The sequence below is a fragment of the Podarcis erhardii genome, assembly GCF_964252035.2.
Source record: "Podarcis erhardii genome assembly, chromosome: 4".
In the NCBI taxonomy this organism is placed as follows: domain Eukaryota; kingdom Metazoa; phylum Chordata; class Lepidosauria; order Squamata; family Lacertidae; genus Podarcis; species Podarcis erhardii.
In genome coordinates, this window is record NC_138508.1 from 41876233 (window position 1) to 41904015 (window position 27783).

The 27783-nt window shown below is 39.9% G+C and overlaps 1 protein-coding gene and 1 long non-coding RNA gene across 2 annotated transcripts in view; both read left to right on the top strand.

Annotated features, from left to right (window-relative positions):
- Positions 1–143: 143 nt before the first annotated feature.
- Positions 144–3755, top strand: LOC309340202. Its single transcript, XR_014155858.1, has 2 exons — positions 144–292; positions 3458–3755. It is a non-coding gene; the product is annotated as an uncharacterized lncRNA (long non-coding RNA).
- A 3101-nt stretch (positions 3756–6856) lies between these two features.
- CRYBG3 (crystallin beta-gamma domain containing 3) overlaps positions 6857–27783 on the top strand; it is a 63658-nt gene continuing 42731 nt past the window's right edge. The window contains exons 1-3 of the mRNA XM_081858407.1: positions 6857–7444; positions 18754–18832; positions 22975–23414. Of these exons, the coding sequence (XP_081714533.1) occupies positions 7299–7444; positions 18754–18832; positions 22975–23414 (665 nt within the window). The 5' untranslated portion in view covers positions 6857–7298. The remainder of the gene's footprint in view (positions 7445–18753; positions 18833–22974; positions 23415–27783) is intronic.

Sequence of the window (27783 nt, forward strand, 5' to 3'; positions counted from 1 at the left end):
ATATTAAATCATCTTTTTGTTTTATACAGTAAAACTTTGCAGCGTATTATTCATTTTTTTTGCTTGATTCCTTTAATGTTAATATTTCATTCATTAATACAATACATAATTTGTACATCTTGACTTTTACATTAAACTAGGCTAGACCAAAACCATCTATTTAGCACTGTACAGTTGGTTCTGGATGAGCTTCCTACTATGAAAGGAGAAGGTTCTAGTTCCAGTCCTCTCTTCAAAACAGTCTAATGTACACATGATTTTGTGAACTTATTGAACTTCACACATTTTAAAGGTACGTCAAACCTGTGGTTACTTTTGATTATGTCTGATCTCTTCAAGTGAGATAGTTTTGCCTGGATTCCTCACCCCCGTCCCAGATCCAGCCAGTGGGGAATCTGGTTTCTGTTTGTTTGTTTGTTTTTTGAATAAATTTTTATTAGGATTTTTTTTAAAGGTTACAGAAAAAAAAAGAAAAAATATAAATCAAAACAGAACAATCAAAAAAGAAAAAGAAAAAACAATACATAAAAAAACAAACATCATCCAAGAACAAAAAAAAAACAACAAGAAGTCAAACCTTTACATCACTTGCTTTCATTCGCTTACTTCCTTGACCTCCTCGCACCTCCCATTTTTGTATTCTAGTTCAGTTAGATATTTCAGCAAATCCTTTCCAGCTTTGTTTTTATCTTAATAATTTATCTTAATATACTGTAATTTTACATTCTCTTCTTTCACCAATTCATTTTTGCTTAAACCTTTATATCTTTTCTGCTAAAACCACATAATCTTATTCCAACATCTTTCTAACATTCCTTAATTTTACAATATTTCTGAAGATAGACTTTAAATTTTTTCCAATCTTCTTCCACCGACTCTTCTCCTTGGTCTCGGTCTCTGCCAGTCATCTCAGCCAGTTCCATGTAGTCCATCACCTTCATTTGCCATTCTTCCCGGGTGGGTAGATCTTGTGTTTTCCAATACTTTGCGATAAGTATTCTTGCTGCTGTTGTGGCGTACATAAAGTAAGTTCTATCCTCCTTTAGCACCAATTGGCTGACCATGCCCAAGAGAAAGGCCTCTGGTTTCTTCTAGAAGGTATATTTAAATACCTTTTTCATTTCATTATAGATCATCTCCCAAAAGGTCTTAATCTTTGGGCATGTCCACCAAAGGTGGAAGGAATTTTTTTTATTTTGTTTTGACCATGGCAGACCAACACGGCTACCTATCTGTAAATGTACCTTCAATCTCTTTACATTTCCAACATTTAGTATCGGGCAAGTGATAAATTTTTGCAAGCTTGACTGGTGTCATGTACCACCTGTAAATCATTTTCATTATATTCTCTCTTAAGGCATTACATGCCGTAAACTTCATACCTGTGGTCCATAACTGTTCCCAATCAGCCATCATAATGTTATGTCCAGCATCTTGTGCCCATTTAATCATAACAGATTTAATCGTTTCATCCTGTGTATTCCATTTCAACAGCAAGTTATACATTCTTGACAAATTCTTAGATTTAGGATCTAACAATTCTGTTTCCAATTTTGATTTTTCCACCTGAAAACCAATTTTCTTATCCAAATTATAAGTCTCCCTTATTTGATAATAATGAAGCCAGTCTCGTACTTTGTTTTTTAATTTGTCAAAACTCTGCAGTTTTAATCTGTCTCCTTCTTGTTCCAAAATTTCCCAATATTTTGGCCAATTTGCCTCCATATTGAGTTTTTTTAGAGCCTGGGGAATCTGGTTTCTGAATCCACACCCAAAATAGTAATGCAGGTAACCAAATATATGTTGATATATAAATTGTGTTCCCTTCCTGTAGCTTATATATACTGGTACGATGCTTGATTAGCTACCGGTCTTGTCACAATTACGTCCTTCATTTTACCTGGTCACTGAACTATGTATATCATTAAGTATTGTGTTTTCTATTTTGGGGTGAACAGAAGATGCAGTAGATAGAGGTATAATGGTAGATAGGGATCTAATGGTAGATCTTTATGCAGTATTTTTCAGTAGATTAACAAGGGTTTCTGGCCCCTTTACAATGAAAAGAACTATAAAGTTGCTTGCTCTCCTTAAATTACACTGCTGAAATGAAATTAGGCTGCTGAAATGAAAAAAACTTGAGGTAACCAGGAGTGAAATTTGTGTGACTGTACTGAACTTGGTTCAGTTCTGATAATGAAAACATATCTCTAGGCTCAGAGGCCCTGTTTTTTAATTCCAATAGTATATCTTCTTCACCTGGGTCTTGTTACAGATCTTGATGTTCTTCTAAAACACCAAATTAGATCTGACAAGCTTGAAGTCTGCTCAACCCTGCCGTACGCTAACATTTCACTAGTGCTTAATGCATAGTATGTTGAATTAAACTAACCATATCACTCTCATTGCTGTGGTCTTCATTGCCCACCTTTAGCCTTGTAACTGCATTGGCACAGCTGCACAGTAGTAAGATATAAACACTTTCTACCAATGCAACCCAACTTCTGAAAGCTGGGCAAGTGTAGTGTGGCAACTAGTTGCCCTGCATCGCAAGCTTATTTCATGTCATTGGGTCTAAGGATAAGTTTGTGGTGTTAAGTACTCTTTCTTTATGGATAATAATATTAATGCAATTTTAAAAAATAATGTATTTTCCTTACTGCATAGGAAAGTTGTTCATAATAAAAGCTGTTCCTGCCTGCCTTCTCTAGCCAATAAGGCATTTGGTAACAGTTACAACTTAGTATATGCTTCTCAAACTCTCTTCTTATATGTGGAACAGAGTTCTGACCTTTGGGGGATACACAGAAATTGTGGGGAAAGTGGGCAACGCATAGCAGAATGTTACTACAGAAGGCACTGTTCAGAGTCCTTGTAAATATGCATCACAACAAATAAACATGCATAAATACATACATAATTTAATTTGCATGCGACCTTTCCACAGTTCGACCGTACTCAGTGTGGCTTAAAACATGAAAAAAATACATAACTCCAATATAACAAAAGTAGTCATAAACAATAAATAAAACATTTAAAAATACAAAGCCAAACTAAACAATTTCCACCTAAATCACAACAAAATCTAAAACAAAGATACAAAAAAACCCAGCAACAACCACAACAAACAAACCTAAACAGGATTCCAGCCCAAGAGTCTGTTCAGCAATCAGCCTCAGCTTTTGTAGCTTGCACTCAGTCAGGGCTCCACCCTACCAGGCCAGGTGGAAAAGGTCTGCAAGGCAGGGAGCAGGTCTTCCAGGACTCACAGGCAAGATGGTCCATATTTGAACACCAAAGGTAATTAACACAGAAGTATGTTGGCATGGAATTTTAACCTTATACGTAAGATGAGTGAACAATTATGTTTAGACCAAAAAAATAAATTGGAGTTAGCTGTTTATGTTTTGAAATGTGTTGCTGTAAAAAGTTCAGTTATGACCCTTGCTTTCCAAAGGACAAAGAAGTCTGCGTCAACTAAACATGTGGGCCATTTTGAAGCATTGTAAAGCTCAGCCTGCCACAGCCTACTTGTCTTTAAGAGGAAGTAAGTTTATCTTCTGAGAAGCTACTACAGACTGTGTTTCCATATCACTTTCCTAACTGCAAAAGCAAAAAAAATAAAAATAAAAAATAAAAAAAAGATCTGTTGTACTAGGGAGACAGAATGTTCTAATTATAAAATCCTAACTTGTGATGTGTGCTTTAATTTCTCCCATAAAACAGTGCCAGCCTGGAGGCACCCATGAACTTAATGCTTGTATTGCCTTAATCTTGTTTGTTGAAACATAATTCTAGGTTGTGACAAATCTGTCCTTTAGGTGTATACACATTTACAAACTTTTCCTGTGTAAAATCCAAAACCTTTTATGTCATATCTCAGCAAATGTTTTCTTCTGTGCTTTTGATCCAAAGCATGGTTTTCCGTCCCAGAGTGTGCTGGAGGCCTAATACAAAATCCTATGTTTTGCTGGTGGTGGTAACAGAGCATGGGCTGAAGCTAAAATTGGGTTGCAATAAACTATTATTTATTTCAGAAAATTTATATACCACTTGATTGTAAACCACTTTAAGGGTTTAAAAACAACAACAACAGACTATACACTATCATTATGTGCAGCACAGTCCTAAGTGTTTGTTTAACAGTAAGGCATCCTGATAAAATGAGCCTGCACCCTTTTTTTTGCCATTGACCAATTGGTGAGGAAGGGGAATTCTGGGGACATCCCTTCTCTCTGTGTAACTTTAGGGCTCCAGTGCATGCAGCATGTAGCTGGATTTGAAAACACATGAATAGCGAAGGGTGATATCCAATGTTTGTCAAAGCAGACCCTACTAAGGAAATATGCATGGATGCTTGCTTCTGCATACTAGTAACTAATTTGAATGAATAGCAGGAATTACTACTAAATAAATACATATTTGTAACTTTTAATTAGAATAAAAAAGTTTTGCTATTCAACTATAGCTCTCTCTGACTTTATATTTTATTTAAAATTAGACAAGTTAAAATTTATTTTCTCAGTAGTCTGTATTTTTAAACAAATTTTTCTTAGCTTTGAACAAGCAACTTAATAAAATGTTTCAAAGGGCTCATGTGAGATGAATTTTTTAATAAAAAAAACAACCAAGATTATTTAATTTCACCATCTGTTCAGACTGAAACCGCAATCAGCCAGGAGGTCTCCCATGTGTGCAAACCATTCTGGTCTGAATGGCTGCAGAAAATAACAGCATGTCAAGTAAGTTCAGTGTTCCTTGTCATTTGAGAGAATGACTAGTGAAAACTGTAGCAAAATGAGCTGAGATACTTTAAAGGATAAGATACATCCTTACACTCTGGATTTAGCTCTGCTTTTACAGACATACTGGCTATCTTGGGCCATATGTTGTTACATCATATTCTCTGCACGTGGCAATTTAAGGCTTCATTACCATCTGCTTGATTTGCATGCATTTCCATGGTCCTTAATGTTGACAGCTGTGTTCAGAGGCCATTGCCACCTGCCACATGATAAATAACCTTGTATGTGGAAAATATGAATGGATAGTCAACAAATTTATATTGCCACATCTGCCTCTGTCATGGTCTTTTGATGACACAATAGGACAGAGGGGACACCACCTAAATTGGACACTGTTTGCCCAGCCTAAATTCGTATTCCTAATACCTATCCTATCACTCATTCATATACATACTTTTTTTAAAAAAAACCTCCAGATTTTGGATGTAGAAATAGTCTAGCTGAGCTGGCCCAAATAATCCATTTCTAATTAGTATTGGAATGGTGTCTTTTAGGAGTAAAGGCTTGGTGTTGTTGTGGGTGATGAATAAATAGGGTGATGAAGAATAAGTACTTTGGACAAGAAAGGGAGTAAAAAAGGCCATGGTTACGAGAACAATAATTTAATCCATGCTACATAGGACCATTGTACAATGTTCTGGGTCTAAAAGTTGAGAGAATGAATGTAGTGAGCATTATTTCGGAAGTCTACCAACTATGGTACTCCTTGGACCGCAAGGGCTTGAAGTCATCCTTGAATGTTCCTGCATCTTTTGTATTTAAATATACATTTGTCAAATCAAAGGCAGTATAAACTATTTTAGGTTGCAGCATGTACAGTTTCAGGACTACAGCTTTGAGCTCTGAGAGGAATTCCAAATTGTGCGCCTCAGGAGTTTAATAGGAGAAAGGCTAACACCTTCACACACTGATGAAATTTGGATCATGCTCTTTGTTTTCAGTCACTCAGTTGATGTTGTACTCCATGTATTTGGCTTATTAAAAATATACCCTCTTTAAGTGTGATGAAAATAGTAATCATAGTTAAGTGTTGTCTTTTACCTACTTACTTGAGAGTAAGCTCAATTGAACTCAATGGGACTTACTTCTGAGTAGATATACTGTACAGCGGTACCTTGGGTTACAGACGCTTCAGGTTACAGACTCCGCTAACCCAGAATAGTACTTCGGGTTAAGAACTTTGCTTCAGGATGAGAACAGAAATCGTGTGGTGGTGGCGTGGCAGCAGCAGGAGGCCCCATTAGCTAAAGTGGTACCTCAGGTTACGAACAGTTTCAGGTTAAGAACGGACCTCCAGAATGAATTAAGTTCTTAACCCGAGGTACCACTGTGTACAGAATTATACTATAAAAAAAAAAAATCCACAGGTCACTTTAGTCATAATCACTTTATTTGTATTTACAGACACTATACTCAAAATGGGTGGACAACAAAGCATGGAAACAATAAAAAAAATGCTGAATATTGACATGTACTTTATACATATGTTGGGCTTTGGAAAGATGGACTCACAATAAAAGCAAAACTGCAATTACTAAACATTCCCAAAAGCCTGGGCAAAAAGCCATATTTTGCATGGCCTAAACTACCTCACACTGTTGTTGAGATTAAATCAGAAGGGAGAGAACCATGTAGGTTGAGCTCCTTGAGCAAAAAAAGGGGATATAAATGCAATAATATAAATATAAAACCTGTGTAGGATCCAGGTGCATATTTTGGCAGGTGTTTTCAAGGACGGAGCAAGTTCACCAAAAACCTGTGCCACAATGAAGTATTTTAAAGTGCCACAAGGCTCCTCCTCTTTTCTTGTCCTGCTTGCCTGCAAGGCAAGAGGCTTCAACAAGACTGGCCCTCTGGGAGGAAAAGTTGGGCGGTGTTTTTTTTGTCTGGGGGTTAACATTTCAGTTTAGCGGCTGCACTGCAGAGCTGTTTGGGAGGTCGCCCACTTTGCCCCAGGGCGGAACGCAAGTCGCCTCCCCGTCCCCGCTGCCGTCGAGAAACCCACGTGCCTCGTGGTAACCATTGTTTTCTGTGCTGAGGGGAGGCTGTAACTCGACCGACCTGAAGTTCTTGGCAGAAGCGAGAGAGGGAGGCGGCTGCAGCAGCAGCACCGGGACCGTCCTGCCCAACCCCGGGCCGAGAGGAGCCCACGCTTCGGCTGCCTGGGGAGAGAGAGAGAGGGCGGGCCGTGGAAGAAGGGGCGTGCTCGGGAAGCGGACATGGCTCCTCCTCGTGGGCCGGGCGGCCGAGGGAGCCGTGCAGCGTTTCCCGCCTCCACAGGGGGCAGAAATCAGTGGCTGGCTGCTGCTCGGCATACTTCCTTTTCCCCGCGTCCTGCCGCTCGAGGACCGGACTAGAAACTTGGGAAAGAGGGCTGCTACTGCTGCGAGCGCGGGAAGGGACCGAGGGGGGACAGCCGCCTCTCGCAGCCGCCAAAGCACAAGGAGGAGGAGCAGCAGCAGCCCTCCTCGTTTTCTGCCGGCGCCGGGGAAGATGTCCGGCGGGAGCAGCCGAAGGAGAAGCGGCTCCTCCTGGCACAGCAGCTTCTCCCGACTTTTCTCCAGGAGCCCGTCCAAGGAGCAGGAGGCAGCGGGCACAGCAGCAGCAGCTGCTCCTCCTCAGCAGCCGGGCGCACGCAGGTAGGGAAAGGGCGCGAGCAAGGCCGGCAGCTGCGGCTCGTCTCCTCCCTCCCTCCCTTTCTTCCTTCTGGGCTCGGCTGAAGAAGTTGCTGCCCTTCGCCGTGCGGGTGGTTGCGGCTCGGGCGCCTCAGCCCTTTCTTCCAGGCGCTCCCCTTCGCGTTTCCCTCGTCGCCGGCCTTCCCCGCCGGTCCCAGCTCTTCTCTCTCGCGGCGCCCCATCGCTGGGCGACAGAAGCAGCTGTCTCGCTGCTGGGACTGGCGGGGGGGGGGGCTGTGGGCGAAAGTGGCATTTCCTGGTGGTACAACACGGCCAGGACACTTCTTCGCCGCCTTTCTCCCCACCCCGCAAAAGATTGTGTGCTGGGCGGGTTGAATGAGACTGGATTCCCCCCTGGGTCACTCGGGTCCACTGCCTTGCTTCCTTTCGAGCTCTTTCTTTCCCCTCCTACTTTCCCAAAGAAATCAGAGTTGGACCCGATTTCAAGCACTTTCTCATTTTGGAACAAAGCATTTGCCATGAGGTATTCCAGTCAGAAGGCGGTGACCTTAACGTGGCACTCCAGATGTCACTTGCAAAAAGGGAGCTCGTGGGGACTGACAGGGCAAGCGATGTCTTTCATATCAGTATATATATTTTTTGTGAACTGCCTTTGGGTCGTGAGTTGTGATGGGCAGTATGTAAATATTCTAAAAAATTAAATCTATTACTCCAGCAGTTAATAATCACTGGCAAGCGCATCTATGAGATTGAGCAATCTGAAGTAATTGATATCCCATATGGATGCCCTTAAAGTTCATTTCCTATAAAAGCAACTTCCCTCCTCCTCTCCTCCCAAGCAATTTTGACTGAAGAAGTACAGTATAGCTGCCATCCTAGACATGCTTTCTTGGGAATAAGCTCCATTTAAAGCAGTGACTTGCATCCTGCTAAACATGCGTGGGACTGTGCTGCAGCAACATAACACAACTTTTAGTAAAGTAACATAATTTTGAATTTCTGTTAGGAATAACTTTTCTCACATACAGGAAATGCAGAGGTTCTCTGTAGAAACTAATTACTGTGCAATTATTTGTAATCACATTCCAGAGTCTGAGTTAACCTTGTCCTATTACAAACCTCCTGACCAAGCCCACAAAATACTGTACCATGAAACTGCTTTACTTTAGCATACAGTAACCCCTCATTTCACATGCATTTGACTTGTGTCAATACGCAGTCAGAGGTGGGCTGGTGGAAATTGTGCAAGCCAAGTCTCATGGAAGGCAGAGGATTTTAAAGTTCTTTTTGAACCAGGTTGCCCAAGCAGTGGCGTAGCGTGGGTTGTCAGCACCCGGGGCAAGGCAAGTAATTTGCGCCCCCTAACCCATGGATTTGCGCCCCCTAACCCTAACCCCCAGATGTTGCGCCCGGTGCAGCCGGCCCCCCCTGCACCCCCCACGCTACGCCACTGTGCCCAAGCAGACCAAGCAGTAAGAAAGGAGCTTTTAAGCTCTTTGCCTTTCTTGCTGGGAAAGGCCCACTTGGTGCATTGGTGCTGAGTGCTCTCTTTCCCTTCACCCACTAGCCACAGGGCAACTGAAGAGGTTTGACTATATGTGATTTACATGGAACTGAACCTGCACATAAGATGAACTATATATTAGACCTCTCCACGTTGCTTCATCTGGTGAATAGGCAGCTGTATATCTTTAAATGAGGTTTTAAATGTTTATTCTGGATTTTAGCTAAACCATAATTAGAATCAAGTGTTTAAAATGAAGGAATAATTCCTTCACAGAAATATATTTTTGTTTCTGGCTTTGGCCATTTATTGTACAGGAAGTTGTTAGCCATTTGGCATCTTGTCTTGGTTTTTGTTGAGCAATGAGTCCTGTTAAGGTATGACAAATAATAAGATGGAAGATTTCCTAGATTATTAAACAATGTAAACAAAAACATTGTTTGTTTAGGAAACATGCCACAGATTGGCTCGTAGTACTGGTGCTACTATAAGTTGGAAAATTTTCTCTTGTGTGTAAAATAGAAGAAGAATGTGGAGTAAACTTGTTCTGAATTGCACTGGACACATTTCTGCTTAAAATTATTTTTGAAACAAAGTATTTTGTAGACATTGGGAACACAGGCTATTGGTTGCATTCAAACTCTGGTTGCAGGTTATTTAGGGCTGCCATACATCTGGAATTCCCTGGACATAGCTGGAATAAATATGGCAGTCGGAAACAGGTAGAAATGTCAGAAATTTCCTTATAAAAAACAAAAGCTCAACTACTTTTGTGTCCAGATTTTCACCCTAGTTTATTGCATGTGACTTATTCCCTTATAGCCATCAAGTTCATTGTGAATAGGATGCATGTCTATCTCAACTAAGTGTAAATCTCTCTGTTTTACTGATTACTATCTCCAGAAGCAAATAGTCTTGACACCTTGCTGGGCTCCTTCATGAGGAAGGACATAGTATAGCATGAATAAATGAATAAGAATAATAGTAATATCACTGCCATGGTGGAGAGAGTTAAAGGCTTTAATTTATTTTCATTGACCAAATGCAGCCTACTATATGAATGTTTAAAGTGACACAGTATGAGTACTGAACTCCTCCCTACCACAGCATGTACATTAGATGAAAGTTTTAAGACAATATGTACAGTGTTAATGAGCCCTTTACAATCTTGTGAGACTATCATTTGATTCAGATTGTGATAATAGATTTTCCACTGTATAGCAGGTTTGGATGTGGTAAAGAGATGTTATGTACATGAACTATTCGTTTATAGTTGTAGCATATGACTGATGTAGACTGATTATGTGGGCTTTATTTATAAATATTTCTAGGTGGCTTGCAACATAAAAATGCAAAAGCCATTAAGGCAACAGAAGATAAACACTACCAAGTATTTATGAGACAGTGCTGTCTTAAATTGTATGTTAAAACCATATATGCATTTAATAACTGTCTTATTAGAATAAAGTTTATACTTTTGGATTCTAGTTAACTATTGTTGTCTAATAAACATTTTCATTAATGGGTTATTCATTTAGCTTGCAGTTAAATGCTCACCATAATCTCTTGCTATCCTTGACTCTCCCTCCTCTCCCCTCTATTGTCTATTTTTTATCCTTAGCTTTTTGGGAATGGAACCTTCTTCTTTTTCAGTTTGCTACATGCACTTAAATGGATGTGCTGTACAAAAAATTAACAGTGACCCACATCTATTGGCTGATATCCAACATTAATCTTAAGAGTGCATCCATTTATTCCAGCAGGTCTACTATAACTATAACTGAGTTGGATCTCACCCTTAGAGTAAATAATTTAGTTACTGTGCATCAGATGGAATGCCCCCCCCAAAAAAAACCAGATACAGTGGTACCTCAGTTATTGAATGTAATCCATCCCAGAAGACCGTTTGACTTCCAAAAAGTTTGAAAACCAAGGTGCAATGGGCAGTTGGCAAATTCCATTGAATTTACTTCCAGATTTTCAGTGTTCAAAAACCGAAACATTCGGCTTCCGAAGCATTCGACAGCCAAGATACGACTGTATGGGCAAATCGCCCCCCCCCCCTGCTGCTAAACTACAATTCCCATCATTCTTGGTCCCTGGCCTTGCTTGCTGGGGCTGATGGGAGTTGTAGTTCAGTCACATCTGGAGGGCTAAAAGTTTCCCACCCCCAATTTTAAAACACATTTCTTTAGCTCATGGTTGCAAGTAAAAGAACATAAATGCTGGCTTGTGTTTGGCTGAAGTTTAACTATATGGTTTAGAAAACTGACAACAGTGAATAGTGAAATGAAGTAGCAGTCCCATGGAGCTAGCACACTAAAGACCTTAGTGGTTGCTGCTGCTTTGCTGTGGAAAGATCTTGCAGCATATCAGCTGATGATCTTCACTGGAGAGTGTTCCTGTTTGCTGGCTTCGCTGGAGACAGCTGGCTGAAGGACCTAGCAGTTGTGAGGCTGCTCAGCCTTCAGAGATCTCTCTGTCCAGCAGTTTTGTGACAAAGCCTCTATGCCTACTCTTTGCTGGAGAAGGCAAGCAGAATACTGTAGCAGAGAGGGCTTATTACTCAGGAGTTCTTCTGACAACCTCCACCAAACATATACAACCCTTTTCTAGCTGTCCCAAGGCAAGCATGTGTATATTAGCCAACATTTTGGATGATACTCCTGGTAGCCTAATACTAGTACTATTAGACAATTCAGGGACTTGGTTTGGAGCAAATATGAGTTTGATTTAATATTCTGGGCAAGGTTAGGATGGTTCGTCTGGTAGAGATCTTCCAGTGCCTAACCCCCTCCTAAGATTGCTCTCATTTGTCCATTCAGTGCTGATGAACCAGGTTTGCAAAAGGTCACTTTCTGTAAATCACTCTGCACTTTTTAGGACAGACAATTTTGAATAAATATGATGCTTGATTTATACCCTTGAATTCTGGAGTTGAGTCTTGTACAGGATAAAGAAGTACAACTGCAGAACTTTCTGTGACCACTGGGAAATGAGTTCTAGCATCTTGTAGTACTGAAATAATTTAAATAATTCTTATTTATTTTGCAATGCCTGCTAGGATTTTCTTTTGCTATTACTGTATTTTATAGCCGAAATGAAATTGGTTCTTGACGTTTAAAATTGCTACTGCTTAGATTTCACCATAGACATCATTTTCAACATCATAAATATAACGGGCACTTTAAACATTTACATAATCCTGTTTTAAACTGCGGGATCTATGAGCATATGCAAACATGGGCCAGTATCATGCGGTCAATATTTTGTATGAAGTATTAAGGTCAATATTTTGTTTTCAAATACAAGATATTGCTGCTCCTTTCTTTGTGATGTAATTGGTTTAAATTTAATCAAAATTCACTATTCTCAAATGTGTTACTGCAAAGTAGCAGAAACATTACTTTTAATTTGAAAATCATGTTGGAATCTTCCTATGACCTATTTGTCTAATGTATAGTCTGTATTAATATTAGTTGCTATGCTTGACAGATGACAGTAGGAAAATCTCAGTGTAATCTGCCATAATCCTGATGCTCAATATTGACCTTGAGCTCTGTACAAAAATAAAACATTCTGATGTTCATATGCACTGCAGATTAAAAATTTTGCTTTGTGTAATATTGGTCAACAATATGTATTTTTAATGTAACAGTTAAAATTTGGAGCTGTTTAAGTTTTTAGTCCAAATTGGTCAAGAAGAATATGCATTTTATTTTTGCACTCCAAATTGGAGCCCTAAATCAGAAATAGATCCATACTGTTTAGTTCCCAGGTTGTGAGCATTATGTGAAGCAGAAACAGTTTCCTAGTTGCAGGCCCCTAGGAAGGGGTGGTTCTTCCTCACCCTGTAGCCACCTTCCAGGCTGTTCTGGAAGGTCCTTCTGAAATTTTAAGACCTTTGAGGGGCTGCAGAGGAATCTGAGAAAACAGCATCCCTCAACTTCCATTTGCAGATTAAAGGCCCAGAAGCGCTTGAAAAACAGCACCAAGCAGCTGATTGCTATAGTAAACTCAGCAGCTTAGTTGCACAAATAGCTGGTTGCCTTAGCTGTTATCCTCAATATTAATAATTCTTTATCCTTTCAATATTTCTAGAACTGCTTTTTGGATTATTTGAACTTTTAAAATAATCCTAAAGTCAGAGAACTTCAAAATGCTCTCAGGAGGAATCTAAGGGAGAACATGTGTGAATGTAGCTGAATTAGAGGTACCGTACTTTCTGTAGTAGCTGGTGTGGCAAATGCATCCATAATTCCATGTATCCCTGAACTTCTCCCCGTATCCTTACTATCCTCTGTCAGCCCCACCACCATTGCGCTACTTAAATTAATGAGGGGTACTGACACTAGTATTCTACTCAGTCCTAGCAGGGTTTAAAATCTATTGCTATCGAGCATCATTCGTGGAATGACAACACCCTGCATAGTCTTTGAAAGTCCAACCCAGAACCCCTGTCTTCCAGTTTTACCCCTCCCATACTTACCCAACATACTTACCCAACTGCATTGTCAAAGCCAAGACATCTCTGTTCTCCTGCCAGCGCTCAGTTTCCTTCTAAGTTCCAAGCATTGCTGCCTAATACGGCAAACAAATGTTTGTATACATAATGTGGGTGGGGTGGTTCAATAAAGGAAGAGAAGGGATGGGCTTTTTCTTTACACATTCAGAGGATTGTTGTGCAGAACAAAGGTAAGGAAATGCGCTTGGACAGTCTTTGAAGATTTGTGTTCTCTTGTATATGGTTTGCACAGGCGATTTGATTTGATTTGCAGGTTATGTGATTGAACTGGGCTGCTTCAGCAGCTTGGAAATAAAGTCTATTATAACATCTTGTATGTTCTAATTTAATCTCACCTTCTTCTAAATCTAAGGCTCTGCATTAAGACTTTAATCCTTTTCAAAGTTGGTTCATATTTCTTACAAATTCAGAATACAGTATTTCAGAATAACTAATTTGGCTCCTGCCATTTTAATGAAAATTATAAGCAAGGTATATAAACAGGAGGTTGCCTGTAAATTTTTCCGCATCAGTCTTTGTGACCCTGGGTTCCAAAGAAGTTGGCTTTTAGGGGGGGGCAGTGGGTGTTCCATTCCATTTTGTAAGAAGTTGAATTTTCATTTTTGCAATAGTATTAAGAGGACACTAACTTTTCGTTCTGTTATTGGGTGAATGCTTAAGGGAGTGCAGTCGTGTGGCCACTTGCAAAGGAGAATTGGAGGATGGGAAGTGGTGCTCAGCCTTTCCTCTGCCTCCCTATTATTCCCTGCAGTCCTCCCCTCTCCCCCAGGTCTTCAAGTCCCAATATGAATTTGTTTCCAATCTCAGAATTGGCTGGAGGAAACTGAAGAAAAACTACTGGAGGAAGAGAGAACAGGGGAGAATTGGCAGAATTGTAGGACAGTTTAAGCACTCGTTTCCCACCTGCCAATTCTTATCTGCGGGTGCCATCTCACCTGTGCATTAGTATTAAATGTAGTAACATGTTTTTCCTCAAAAAAACTTATCTGAGCTATATAGATTAGTTGGCATAAACAGGAGTTTTACTTGCAGTGCAAATAGCAGGTGTGGGAGGCCAGATCAGATCTAGAGGGCAAATGGTTAAAAAAACCCCTCTACCATTAATCTGGATCAAACCCCCCCCCCATGTCTGTTTACTTTTTGGGAAGTATTCATGCAGTTGCTAATTGCAAGGATGGTGTCTTGTCTAAATTACCTATGAGACAACTTTTAATTTAATTTTAAAGCAAATAATGTTTGAATAGAAGTAGTATACAAGTGACTTTACAGGAAAGTTGTTGTTATTGATGGTGCCCAATAAGAAACTGAGGGTGTGTACATTTATTTGTTTAGCTGTTTCTGTTAACTTGTTGCTAACTTTGTTGTTCCTGCCATTGTGTGTTTGTTTTGTACAGTTTCTTATAAATGGATGGAATTTTTGAAACCAGATTGCTTCTACAGTGTATTACATTAGCTGGCCTCTGGTTTTAACATTATAGAGTACAGCTTTGTTAACCTCTAAGAAAGGCCATAATTCTTAATATCCTTTCTCATTTCAAAATACAGGAACACATTCCAGTATTTGCAGAAACAGTGGATTGTAATTTTTTTCTGTATTGCAAGTGGGTCCCAAAGGGTCTGTTCAGCAATAATTTGCCTGTTCTTCTAAATACAATATATTATTGGCATCAGCAGTTGTAGGCTTATTGTTTACCGCTCTGGAAGGCAGCATCACTTAATGGGAAAAAGTACAGTTTGGGAATAACCAACCTAATCACCTTTTTTCCTACACAGAGAATTTTTGGATTTAAAACAGGTGGTTAACTTTTTGTATAAGTCATCAACTAACAAGAGGCCTTGTACAAATAATGGCAAAAATCCAGCATACAGTATTCTATGTACTTAAATCATAATTTATTTCATTGTGTTTTAAGTACACTTGACAGCTCTTGATTAACAGCCAGTGTAGATAACCTGACCACCCAGTTCTCAAAAAAGGTTCTTGAAAAGGAGAAACTGTGTTGGCACAAGTATTAGTTAATGAGCTATAAATCAGAGAAAAAAGCAGAAATTGTCATGCAGCCCAGGGTGAAATAGAGATACAATGCTGATTTTCCATTAATCCATCATGGGTATTAACTCCTTCCCCCTACGTGATGCTTTATATAAATCTTCGTATTTCCTTCTCATCTAAATATTCATTTAAGGTATTTCTGAAAAGTATTGTTTTTTAGATTCTAAAACCACCCCACATTGCTCTTTCTTTTTAAGTATAACTTCTTAGAATAAATAAAAAACAACTAACTTCAGTTTTGCTATACAAGTTATACATTCACAGAAGAAAACCTTTTTTACTTACCATAATGCTGCAGTCCTATGCATGGAGGTAAGCCCCAATAAATAAAGTGGACTTGCTTCCAATTTAACTTGCATCAGATTGGGCTGCAGTTGTATCTTTTTGATAATATCAGTAGCAGAATTATGTGGAAAGTTTTTATTAACTGAATTGCACTACACACACCAATTTTACTGTCAGCTTCTAATTCTTATGTTGGTGCATCCCTGTAACTTGTTCAAGCTCAGTCCTGTCCTAATTATTTATACTTGGGAAAAGCTAGCAGAGATAATGTCATTAAACTGAGGGAAGAAAACCATGTCTTTATAAGCAGACTAACTAGTCTTTGTATATTATCTTTACATTTTATACATCTCAAAATAATTGTCTTATGGCATGCAAACTTTTCCCATTTATCTCCACTTTTCTCTGTGAAGTTAATTTGTGAAATCCATGTGTAATTTTTCATGTGACAATTATATATGTGGCTTTCACATAGTACAGCAGCTCTAGGTAAAGGTAAAGGGACCCCTGACCATTAGGTCTAGTCATGGCCGACTCTGGGGTTGCGGCGCTCATCTCGCTTTATTGGCCGAGGGAGCCGGCGTACAGCTTCCGGGTCATGTGGCCAGCATGACTAAGCCGCTTCTGGCAAACCAGAGCAGCGCATGGAAACGCCGTTTACCTTCCCGCCGGAGCGGTACCTATTTATCTACTTGCACTTTGACGTGCTTTCGAACTGCTAGGTTGGCAGGAGCAGGGACCGAGCAACGGGAGCTCACCCTGTCGCGGGGATTCAAACCGCTGACCTTCTGATCGGCAAGTCCTAGGCTCTGTGGTTTAACCCACAGCGCCACCCACGTCCCATACAGCAGGTCTACATGCACTGAAAAGCAATGACCAATAACAGCTTTCCATGGGCACATACATGTAACAAAAACCTGCATATAAAACATCTTCTCTAAGTGTGTAACTTCAGCCTGTTTGAGTCCTATTGTGCTTAGGTGCACTAAAACAAGCAAATATAGTAGTTAGAATGGGAAATTATTTCTTTGTTGCAAACATACATATTCGAAATAAGGCAGCACTTACTCACAAAGAGCTAAATGGGTAATTAATTTAACACATGAACAATGTAAAAATCCCTCTGAGTGAAAGAGAATTCTTGCTTGAAAGCTTTGCGTGGACAGGCAGAGTCCCCCCAACCCCAGGTGACCCCCTAGCGGAATAATGACTCGACAACGTGCTATGAGATTAAAATTGGCCACAACTTTATTAAGTTTCAGGTTTAGGGAGACCTTGGCTCAGGCATTGGGTGTTTATCCTTCCCAGTCCCCAGCCAGGGATCTGGGAAACATCAGTTTTACCCAGAATGTGTGGGCATTGGGCTGGCTCTGGAGCCAACTGACACTTCGCAGGTAAGATTCACCTTATGTTGTATGGGCAGGGCAGTCCCTCCCACTACCTGGCCGATCCCCTGGCAACGCCTCCCCAGGCGGGATTGGGCGTTTGGCTGAGGTAGGCGGAGACCTCCAGGTATCCAGCCTGGGGAGGGTGAAGCCAGCCCGTACTACGAGGAGCCGCACTGGGATCCAGGGGGCTGCACATGACCACGCAAAAGGCGCCCCCCATTTGATGTGGGGAGCAGTCATTGTAGTCAGCTGGTTCAAACTTTTATTTAACCCAGGAAGATACTGAAGACATTCAAGATTGCTTCTGTGCAAACACATTTACTCACTAAGTGACAGGACAACCACAGCAAACGGCAAACTTTTAATTTGCTTAACCCTGCAATCACGATAGGCATATAACAAACAATACCAGAAATACAAGAACTGATTCCTCATCCCAATGGCAATTAACCATGCATGTACATAATATAAAATTACCTTCTATAAGATGATAAAAGCACAGAAATATTATTCAGCTTCCTGGCAGAACAAGTTTCAGATTCCTCATAATACCTCTCCACTGAGTGACTCTACCCTTCTGTCTGAACCAACCCATTCATGGTGCTTACATTTTGAATAGACAAAATAAATATGAGGTTGAAGACCGGAACTGACAAAACAGTTCTGAGGCTATATTAAGGAACGGTTAAGAAATCAGAAGTGCTGCTATTTCAAGGAAGCCTTTACTAAAGAATAGGGAAGGTGTAGAAATTCAATTCAGTTTGCATTTAAAGGCAAAGCTACCCAGTTCACACTTTCCAAAACAGCATGTGAACCTCAACACACTCATAAATTTGAAAGCCATGTTTTTCTGAATTTTGTGATGCTGATGCTGCTCTCAATCCAAATAATGCATATGTATACTTGAGTAAAGGGTACATAAAATTCACAATTAGTGAAAATAATGTACAAAAATGGTTGATAATACGGATATTTGATTTAGAAAATACTGTATATTAGGGGAAATTACATACAGTAATGTGTATACTGGGAGAAATTCACACTAAAATGCTGGTTACTTTTCATGAGGACTGCGGGGGGGCAGGGAATAGCAGACTGATGTGGATAACTGAATTTAAGACTGGAAAAATGAGAAATGGAGAGAAACCAAACCTGTCAGCTTCACCCATCCCTTCTGAAGAAACAGATTTAAGGAAGAATTTGAAAAGTGTAAATAGGGAAGCTATCCAGACAGAGTAAAACAGGAAAATAAAGTTAGGGATAGTGCGCCCAGTTTCACCACTTGGGGCAAAACAATAATTTTTGTTCTGGCACTGCGGTCACGCACCCCACCAGCACCATTGCCCACCATCTCTTGTCACTGGCAGGATGGAGGGGGGTGCCTGCAGGAGTACCCCCTCAGGGGCTTCTGCCACTTGCAGAGCTGCTCCACCCCGCCTCATGGGTGGGCCAGTCTGCAATAAAGCAAAAGGAGCTCATCTCTACTTCTATTGTTGGAACAGTTTCACATGAGCAAAAACTTTTTAAAATAGCTTAACTTCTCTCTCTCTTTTTCAGCTTTGAAACTGATCAAAATGAATGTACCAGTGTGGCATTTCAGAGAAAGCAGAGCACCCCTCTCCCAGAGCTGCTAAAGGTCAGATTTTTATTTGCTAATTTTAAAGGAGCCTTGACTGACTGATTGATTGATTGATTGATTGATCGATTGATTGATTGATTTGGTCTCTAAAGCCATAGTGGGCACTGTGATTCTCCAATGGTTTGATTTTTCCGTTCTTCCATTGTCTCTCGAGACAGATGGATGCCAACAACAATTAAATAAGTATGAAGAAGGCAAAGGAAGCTGAACATATGTATTTGTAAACATAAGTTATGATAAGTCATGGTTGATGACTTAACAGGGTCGAGAAACATGCTAGTGCAGAGATTGCCAAACTTCTTGGACCAATGGGCATATTTCGAATTTTGAGAAAGTGCTGTGATTGGCACTCAACAAATTACTGCCACAGGGGCATGCCATCATACAAATTTATTGCTGCTTCACTCTGCTCTCTTATAGCCTCACGTTTGCCATGGGAAGTCACCTATGTCCTTCTAGTCCTGACTGGGAAGATCACACAATACTGTCTTCATATCCACCCATCCACCCCAATACTGTGGCTGTCTAATAATAACAGGGATCATTCCCAAGTACCAGGAAAAAATATAGAAGGTGACCACAGCACACTGATGCACACTGTCACACAGACACGCACTCATAGAACACATACTGGCCACAGGCATTCCTCTTCCCCCTCCTCCCCCTCCTTCTTTTCTCTCTCTCTCTCTCTCTCTCTCTCTCTCTCTCTCTCTCTCACACACACACACACACACACACACACACACACACTCATAAGCTTCACATATACACAGCCACACATTTATCTCTTCCCCTCTCACACCACATGTTCTTGAAGCCGTGGTTTGATCTTGGCTTGTTGATTGTGGTTTGTTGGGGGGAAACACACTGGGATCGCTGTTAAGACATAACAAGCCAAAAAATTTATAATTGTTGCTCCTGCCAGCGAGAAACAATTCAGGAATGATTGGCTGGCATACTTTAGCACACTGAACAATCCCAATAAGCCATTAAGTGTGACTTATTGTTATGTGCAAATGGGGTCAGAGAGTGCCGTTTAAAAATAAGCCTGTTTATAGCAGAAACTGTTGCAGCATTGTGGAACAGCAAAAAGCTAACATTAAAAAACCTAGTATTTAGGAAAGAAGCCAGGTGGAAGCTGACTGACTGAGTAGAGGGACATGAGTAGAAAATCCAGGAATGGATTAAAATGCCTCTGTATGTCCAAGGCCACGACTTACTTAGTTGCAGATATTAGGGACATTGAGATTAATAAATGGTAATTGCTTGACCCTTCAATTCACTCTGATAATTAAATTTAAATTAAATGTTAATATTGTCACAAGTTTTGTCAATATTCAAACTTGCATTGTTTTTCAGGCATAAATGTTCATTAATCAAATGGATGAAGTTTAAATTGCCTACCCTTAAATCACAGGATTTAACTAAATCGTGTTCAAAGAACATAAGGAATTAGGAATGGATGTGCCAACAGCCGTGCTGGTACAGCTTTTCAATATTAGAATCAGAGGAGGAGTAGAGGAGTTGTGGGTGTGCTGATGTGCACAGCTGTGGTGCTACAAAATAGCATGCTAACCCAAACAGCATCCTACATGGAGCAGGTCCATCCTGCTGTTCTGCTTTATCAGTTTAAGTAACTCTATATGACACATTATTTGTTATGTTCCCAAGTATTGTTTGTGCTTATCTATATGGTTCATTGGAGGCTTAAGGGCCTTTAAGAATATATGTCATCCACAGTTCACAATACACCATGTATGCATCCATTTCTCATGTTGCTGTTTTATGTGATGCAATAATAATAATAATAATAATAATAATAATAATAATAATAATAATAATAATAAATTTTATTTATATCTTGCCCTCCGCAGCCGAAGCCGGGCTCAGGGCGGCTAACAACAATAAAACAGTACAACATTCTAAAATCATTTCATTATAAAATTAATTCAAATCAAATTGATGGCAACCATTGGGCTAAAAGTTCTGTGAGGATTGCCAAAGGAGAGAGTCAGGCTGCGCCCTGGCCAAAGGCCTGGTGGAACAGCTCTGTCTTGCAGGCCCTGCAGAAAGATGTCAAGTCCCGCAGGGCCCTAGTCTCTTGTGACAGAGCGTTCCACCAGATTGGAGCCACAGCCGAAAAAGCCCTGGCTCTAGTTGAGGCCAGCCTAACCTCTCTGTGGCCTGGGACCTTCAGGATGTTTTTGTTTAAAGACCGTAAGGTCCTCCATGGGCAGGTAACAGCAGTGCTTGTTTCTGGGTGAACGCCACTGGTACAGATAACTGGTTCCCCTAAAGTTCCAACTTTCCCTTGTGATGCTATTGCAAAAAAAACAAAACAAACACATAACTGGCTGAGGCTTTGTGCAGAGTTGATGGTGCTTGATTCTGAAAACTTCTTTTGGTAAGAGGCTATAAATATTTAGAAAATAGTAACAACTCTTAGATGTTTTGTAGCAGCTTGGGCGTGATACAAGATAATCACCAGGGGAAGGAAAACCATTATTCTCTCTTAATGTAAGTGGGGGCAGAAAAAATATATTAGCCAACTAGGAAAATAGTGCATAATTGCAGATATTCTAAAAACCTGAGGCAGATATTACTGAAGACCATATTTATGAATCTTCGTTTTGCCATGCTATGCAGGAGTTACTGAAAACATAACAAAGCAATTATGATGCCCATATTTTTGTTTAAAAAAACTAGAGTCTGAAAATATTTTCAAACTGGTTACTTTTACAGAGATTAAAGATAATTGTTTACCTCTGATTTGAGGTTGAATATTCCCTCTTATATAACACCTTAGCTGAGGTATAAACATTTTATTTGCTGAAACCAAAGTCTTGTCTGGGTTATCTTACAACTTGACACTCCCCACTTAGCTATTTTTAAATAGCATCCAGTATGCTTGTTTCAGCTCTTATTTCTTCAAATAGAAACAGGTCTAAGATACAGCCATAATTTCTTTGTGAAAGAAAGCTGCTGAACAACATAAACCCATACACTTGTGCAAATATGCTGCTACTTACATGTTCATTCCAGAATGTTCTGACCTCATAAAGTGTTTCTTTTGCTAGAGTTCTGAAATGTGTGGTTTGGATGATTTTAAACGTAAGCATGATACATGTCCACTACAGAGTAAACCGGATAATAATAATAATAATAATAATAATAATAATTTATTATTTATACCCCGCCCTCCCCAGCCAAGGCCGGGCTCAGAGCGGCTTACAAGCAATAATAAAAACAAGATGAATGATTACAAACTTAAATACAAAAATAAAATACATTAAAATAATGGAACTTTAAAATATTAAAATGTAGCCTCATCGCAGGAGGAGAAGGAAAAGAAGGGGGGAAAAGAAAGAAAAATAGAAAAAAGAGAGAGAGAAAAAAAGAGAGAGGGAGGGAGGGAATCAAATTGGCTCCAAGCCAAAGGCCAGGCGGAACAACTCTGTCTTACAGGCCCTGCGGAAAGAAATCAGATCCTGCAGGGCCCTGGTCTCATGAGGCAGAGCGTTCCACCAGGCCGGAGCCAGAGTTGAAAAGGCCCTGGCTCTGGTCGAAGCCAATCTAACTTCCTTAGGGCCCGGGACCACTAGGATCCCGGATAAAGGATTATAATAAATAGGGTGTAGAAAGAAAATAGCTGCTAGTACTGTTCTGTAACCAGTGTTGCACAATAGCTTCTACAAGAGTGTATGCGGTGTAATAATATCCGTTGATACTAAAAAGCTGTCTGATTTCCCACCACCACAAAAGCAGCCCTCAAGGCATCTTTTCCCTTAAGCCTGCTGTAAGGAAGTTAAGTTTCCACCACTGATGGAAGCAGAAAGGAGTCTTGTCAGTATGAGTCATGTTACAGTGCATTAGCCAAATTGCTAGCATTAAAACAGTGTGTACTATACATGAATGCACTTCAGTGCACTTATAATACAGTCTCTGAGTTTAAATGGGCAGAGATTTGGACTTAGATATGAGAGTCCAAGGTTCAAATTCTTGTTCAGTCATAAAGCTCCCTGAGTCACCATCTCTCAATCTTCTTTGTTGCCAACCTCTCATAGGGTTGCTGCAAGGGATAAACAATATAATTTAGTTTCTCTCTTGTTGTTATTAATAAAATACCTCTTTCCTTACAGATTTCAGTCTGTGACAGTAAGAACCTCTCAACTGAAGAGCTGAGCAGATCCACCACTCAGGAGGAATTAAAGAAAGCTAATAGCCTTCCTAGTTTAGTTCATGAAGGCAAAAACGCCAGTAATGACAGACAGCCCAAAGAAGGATTTTTCCAATATCTTGGGAGTTTGTTTGGTATTCCTTCAAAATCATCCTACAAAGAAACTGAACATTCCAACCTTGGAGATGGATGCCACAGAACTGGCAAAGACTTTGCAAGTCCAGCTAGTCACCAGGAAGGTGGACATGCAGACCACCTAAAACCAGAAATATTTGTCATTTCAACACCTGGAGGTGACCAGACAGCAGCAAGCAAAGAGGAACAGGCTAACTTTGTTAAAAGCACCAGTTCTGGCTCGCAGGATTTACAGAAAGCACAGGAGCAATCTGCTGAAGCATCCAAGTAAGTTTTTTCATTTGTCTCCGCACAACCTCAAGAGAAAGGCATGCTCAGTATTACAAAATATTTTAAGATATCCTTGGGACATACTTTTTTCATTTCTGAAAGATGCTTACAAGTGGCCACAATATTAGAATGCTATGGTAATAATTAGTTTTAATGGGTTAGTAACCATAACTGGAATTTAAGGCACACCCTAGCTTCTCTTTTAAATTTTCCAATGAAAGTCACAAAATTATGTGATCCTGATTTGCATGATTAAATCCTGGCCTCATAAGCCACAAGGCAGAATTAAGAAATCAACTTCAAACCAAAGTTGACTTCTAAATCTTGCCTTGTTTGGAAACCATTGACTATAGTTACAGAGATAGTGTGGTGGCAATCAATTTATCAAACTCCCCAAGGACTATCAAACATCTTTTGGCCAGACATTTGGAGAGGCTATTATTCATCTTTTGGCCAGACATTTGGAGAGGATTGGCCAGACATGCCCAGCAGTAAATGAGTTGGTTGTAAGTTTACTATTACTATTACATTGTATTCTGATATTGTATGCTTTTAAAATAAAAACACAAATAATGGGTAGTTATAGTCTCCTGTGGATGTTCACCTGATGAGAGGAAGGAAGCAGCAGCAGCAAAGGGATTGTGCGTTAGTGCACAAAGGTAATGCATATCAAGCCAATATTTGATTGTGTGAATGTGTCCGAGGAGTTGCTGGACTCCTAAGCATTCTTTTTTTAAAAAAATAAATAATTTTTTATTAAGATTTTAAAGGTTACAGAAAAAAAAGAATAAAAAGAACAATCGAAGAAAAAAAGAGAAAAAACAGTACATATACAAAAAAGACATAATCAAAAAACTGAAAAAAGGGAAAAAAATAAAAATAAAAAACAAGTCAAACCTTTAACTCAGTTACTTACATTCACTTATTTCCTTGACTTCCTCACGCCTCCCATTTTTGTATTCTAATTAAATTAGATATTCCAGCAAATCCTTCCAACTTTGTTTTAATCCCAATAATTTATCTTAGCATACTATAATTCCCCTCTTTATATTCTAATTCATATAAATATTTCAGCAAATCCTTCATCTTATTTTTATCCTTATATCTTATCTTATTATACTATAATTTTCCATTCTTTCTTTCACCAAATAACCATCCACTTTTACTTTATCCAATCTTAACTCTTATCAAAACTTATATATCTGTACTTATTCTTAAGACGCTTCCCCTAGGGTCAAAAAAGATTCCATTCCACGATTTTCCCATCTCTCATTAAAAAAAACAAGAAACAAATTATATTATATACACTTTAAATTCCCAATTTTCTTCCACCGGATCCCCTCCCCGGTTTCGGCCCCTAGCAAAATTCCATCAATCTCGGAAAACCATCAACCCGGAGATCTTAAATCCGAGGCTCTTAAATCTCTTTCATGTCCCCTCTGCCGGTCTTTTTGATAGTCTTTGGTGTTGAAAACCAGATCTCGGGGAAGCTCCAACCCAACGGTAATCATATTCCTTCCTACCAAACTTCCATAGTTAAAAATAGGGCCTATAGGATATTCCAAATCTTGTTTCACACTCCTTTCAAATCCAAAGGCCCCCGAAACTCCAACCTCCACCTGGCTCAGATTTGTAATCCAAAGGTCATTTGATCTCCACATAGGGTGATCTCTCCATCTTTCATTTTCCAGACCAAGCCAGGCTTCCATCTCCAAAAATTTGCTTCTCCTTGTTGCCATCATGTAAGGCCTCAAATTGTAGTCCACCATTTGCCTCTGTAGGGTTGCGGCTCCCCCTTTCATCACTTTAATCACCACATGATTCTCCTTCTCAAATTTTTCAATTTGTTCAGTTGGAAGAGGTTCCTGTGCCGAGTTCTTATCGACTTCTTTACTAATACCCACTTTTGTTCCCAAAATTACAACATTAGTAGCCATAACATTTATCTGGTCTTGCAGCTTTCCCAAGAGATAAAATGTCCTGTTCAGTTCACACTCGATTTCCTTCCCGACCGCCATCCTTAAACAGTCCAAGGTCAAAAACTGATTTCTCAAGGCTTTTATCTTTAAGAACAATTTCCCAGCTGCTCCTTACGAATATCCCAAAGCTCCCTCTAGAGTGATTCAAGTTCCTTTTCACTCCTTCCAGCACAGACCCAAAGGTCCCATACGTTAAATTGTAACAGTTCCTTCCTTCTTGTTAAACGTAAGCTTGTAACAAAAACGGACAGTAGAAACAAAGTCCTTCTTTTGTATCTTGACAGCTAACTTGACAGCTGTCAAATTTATCTATTCACCGTCAGCGGGCTCTCACAGACCACTCCCGGGTTTAGGGAAGTGGCGCTTCAATTCCCGAATTTTAACCTTCTCCTGCAGGCTCCCCTGCTTCCAAAAAAAATATTGATGGTAATTTCAGTCAGTGGAATTTAAATCCTTTACATAAAACTCTCCATGACCTTAGTTAACAGGTTCTTTGCTTCAGTTTATTTACAGAAAGGGGAGGCGGACTTCCTGTTTAGACCTTCCCCGATCGGTGTCAATTTAAAAATACTTTAAAAATCCAATTTCCGTTCTACTTACGGGTTGTTGTTTGAAATCCAATTGTCCACAAGAAAAAGTCAGTGCTCTCCGGCAACGGCTACGCGGCTTCACTCCGTAAAAATAGCGGTCGATTCAAAACACCGCGCCGCTCACCCCACGTCACTTCGGAACCCCCGAAAAGGGTGTCAGCTGAATCCCACGTTCCCGGGCTTCATCCACCTGGGATTTCTAAAGGGTCTCCGCCTTCGCCGCGGCGGCACGACCCAAATTCTACGGAGCGGGTTCCTCTCAGTCAGAGGAACGCTGCCATTGCCGATGGCGCTAACCCGGAAGTCCCCTGGACTCCTAAGCATTCTTACCAGGGAGATAGCCTTACTGAATTCAACTGGACTTGCAGTACAATAATTAACTTGCTTACTTAAAGCTAGGTTTTTCTTTTAGATCATGCAGATTATTCTACATAGGAAATATTGTTTAAAAAGTTTGCCTTTGTTCTATTTTTTAGAGCAGTAATATTGTAGCAACATCTGTGACAAAGAAAAACCTAACCAAAGATCATATAAACATAGTAGTATATAATGTGAAATATAAATATCTCCTAAAAACTAAAGTTTAGCTCAAGAAATTCTCGGGTAGATCAACCCAAAAGCCTGGGGAAGGAAGGTAAAGCAAGCCAATTGTATGCAAGTGCCATATTCAGAACCCTGCAGAGCAATAGTGGGTGGAGAAACATTTAACCTTTATTCCTCCCTGGAGTTTCAGGGTTTTTTTAAATGAACCAGCTCTAGAACTGGTGTGTTGTGTGTCCCCCCCCCCATTTGGAACAGGAAGGGCTATGGAGGTCCCCGTCTCCAGGGGCAGGCCTCTCTCTCCACTCCCAGATATTCTGTGTTCCCTGGGGCCACAGGACTGTGCAATTTAATTGTAGAATATGTATGTTGTACTTACTTGTCAAATTGCATCCTTTCAAAACTATTTTTTTCATTAGGTTTTGCAACTACCCTTGAAATGAACAAGAAACCAATTCCTAAAGGGTATGAGAGGAACAGTTACTTAAATACCTGGGCGGGATGGAAAAAATATATCTGTGAGGCCAAGGTCAAGGGGATGAAAGAATCACCATTGTCTCCACCTTGTTTTATTTTGTTAATTATTGTAAAGTTCCAAGACTTTCAATGTTTCCTTCTGCTTTTGACTTGGTGACTAGTATTTTCCATACTTTGCTGCTTTCCAGATTTGGAGATTTTCCTGCAATGATTAAAAGAGGGGTTATTTCAGGGGAGAGGAATGAAAAGCCCAGAATATTATAGGCAACATATTTAACTGTTTCGTTTTCTTGGAGAATATCAAAACATTACATCAAAATTCCTGGGCATATTGGAGGTTGGAACCATCTCAGTAGTATTTAGCCAATTTAAATGGTGTATAATATGCATAGATAGTGAGTAATTTAAATGAGGGATGCAAGGGATGTTTGGCAAATGATGCAAATAGTATTCCTGAAATGTAGAAGTTCTTGAAAACCACTTTTGTTGTAGATAGAAAGCAACACTGAGATTGTGAGTTCTCAATTCTCTAATGGCTTGCCTTAAATGAAAGTGTTTTGCTTCTATAATCAAAACTTTGCCGAGAGACTTTTGGCTAACTTTAGTGAAACTGGATCAGTGTTGTTGTTTTTTCTGTTTTGTCCATCTCTTGAAAACATCATATTTATATCCTGCCACACCCTGTGCAGCTAACTATAGTTAAAACATTAGGGAAGTACAGTTCTGATCATTTGAATAAACTTCTTAGAACATAAGTACTGATTGTATATAACTGCCAAG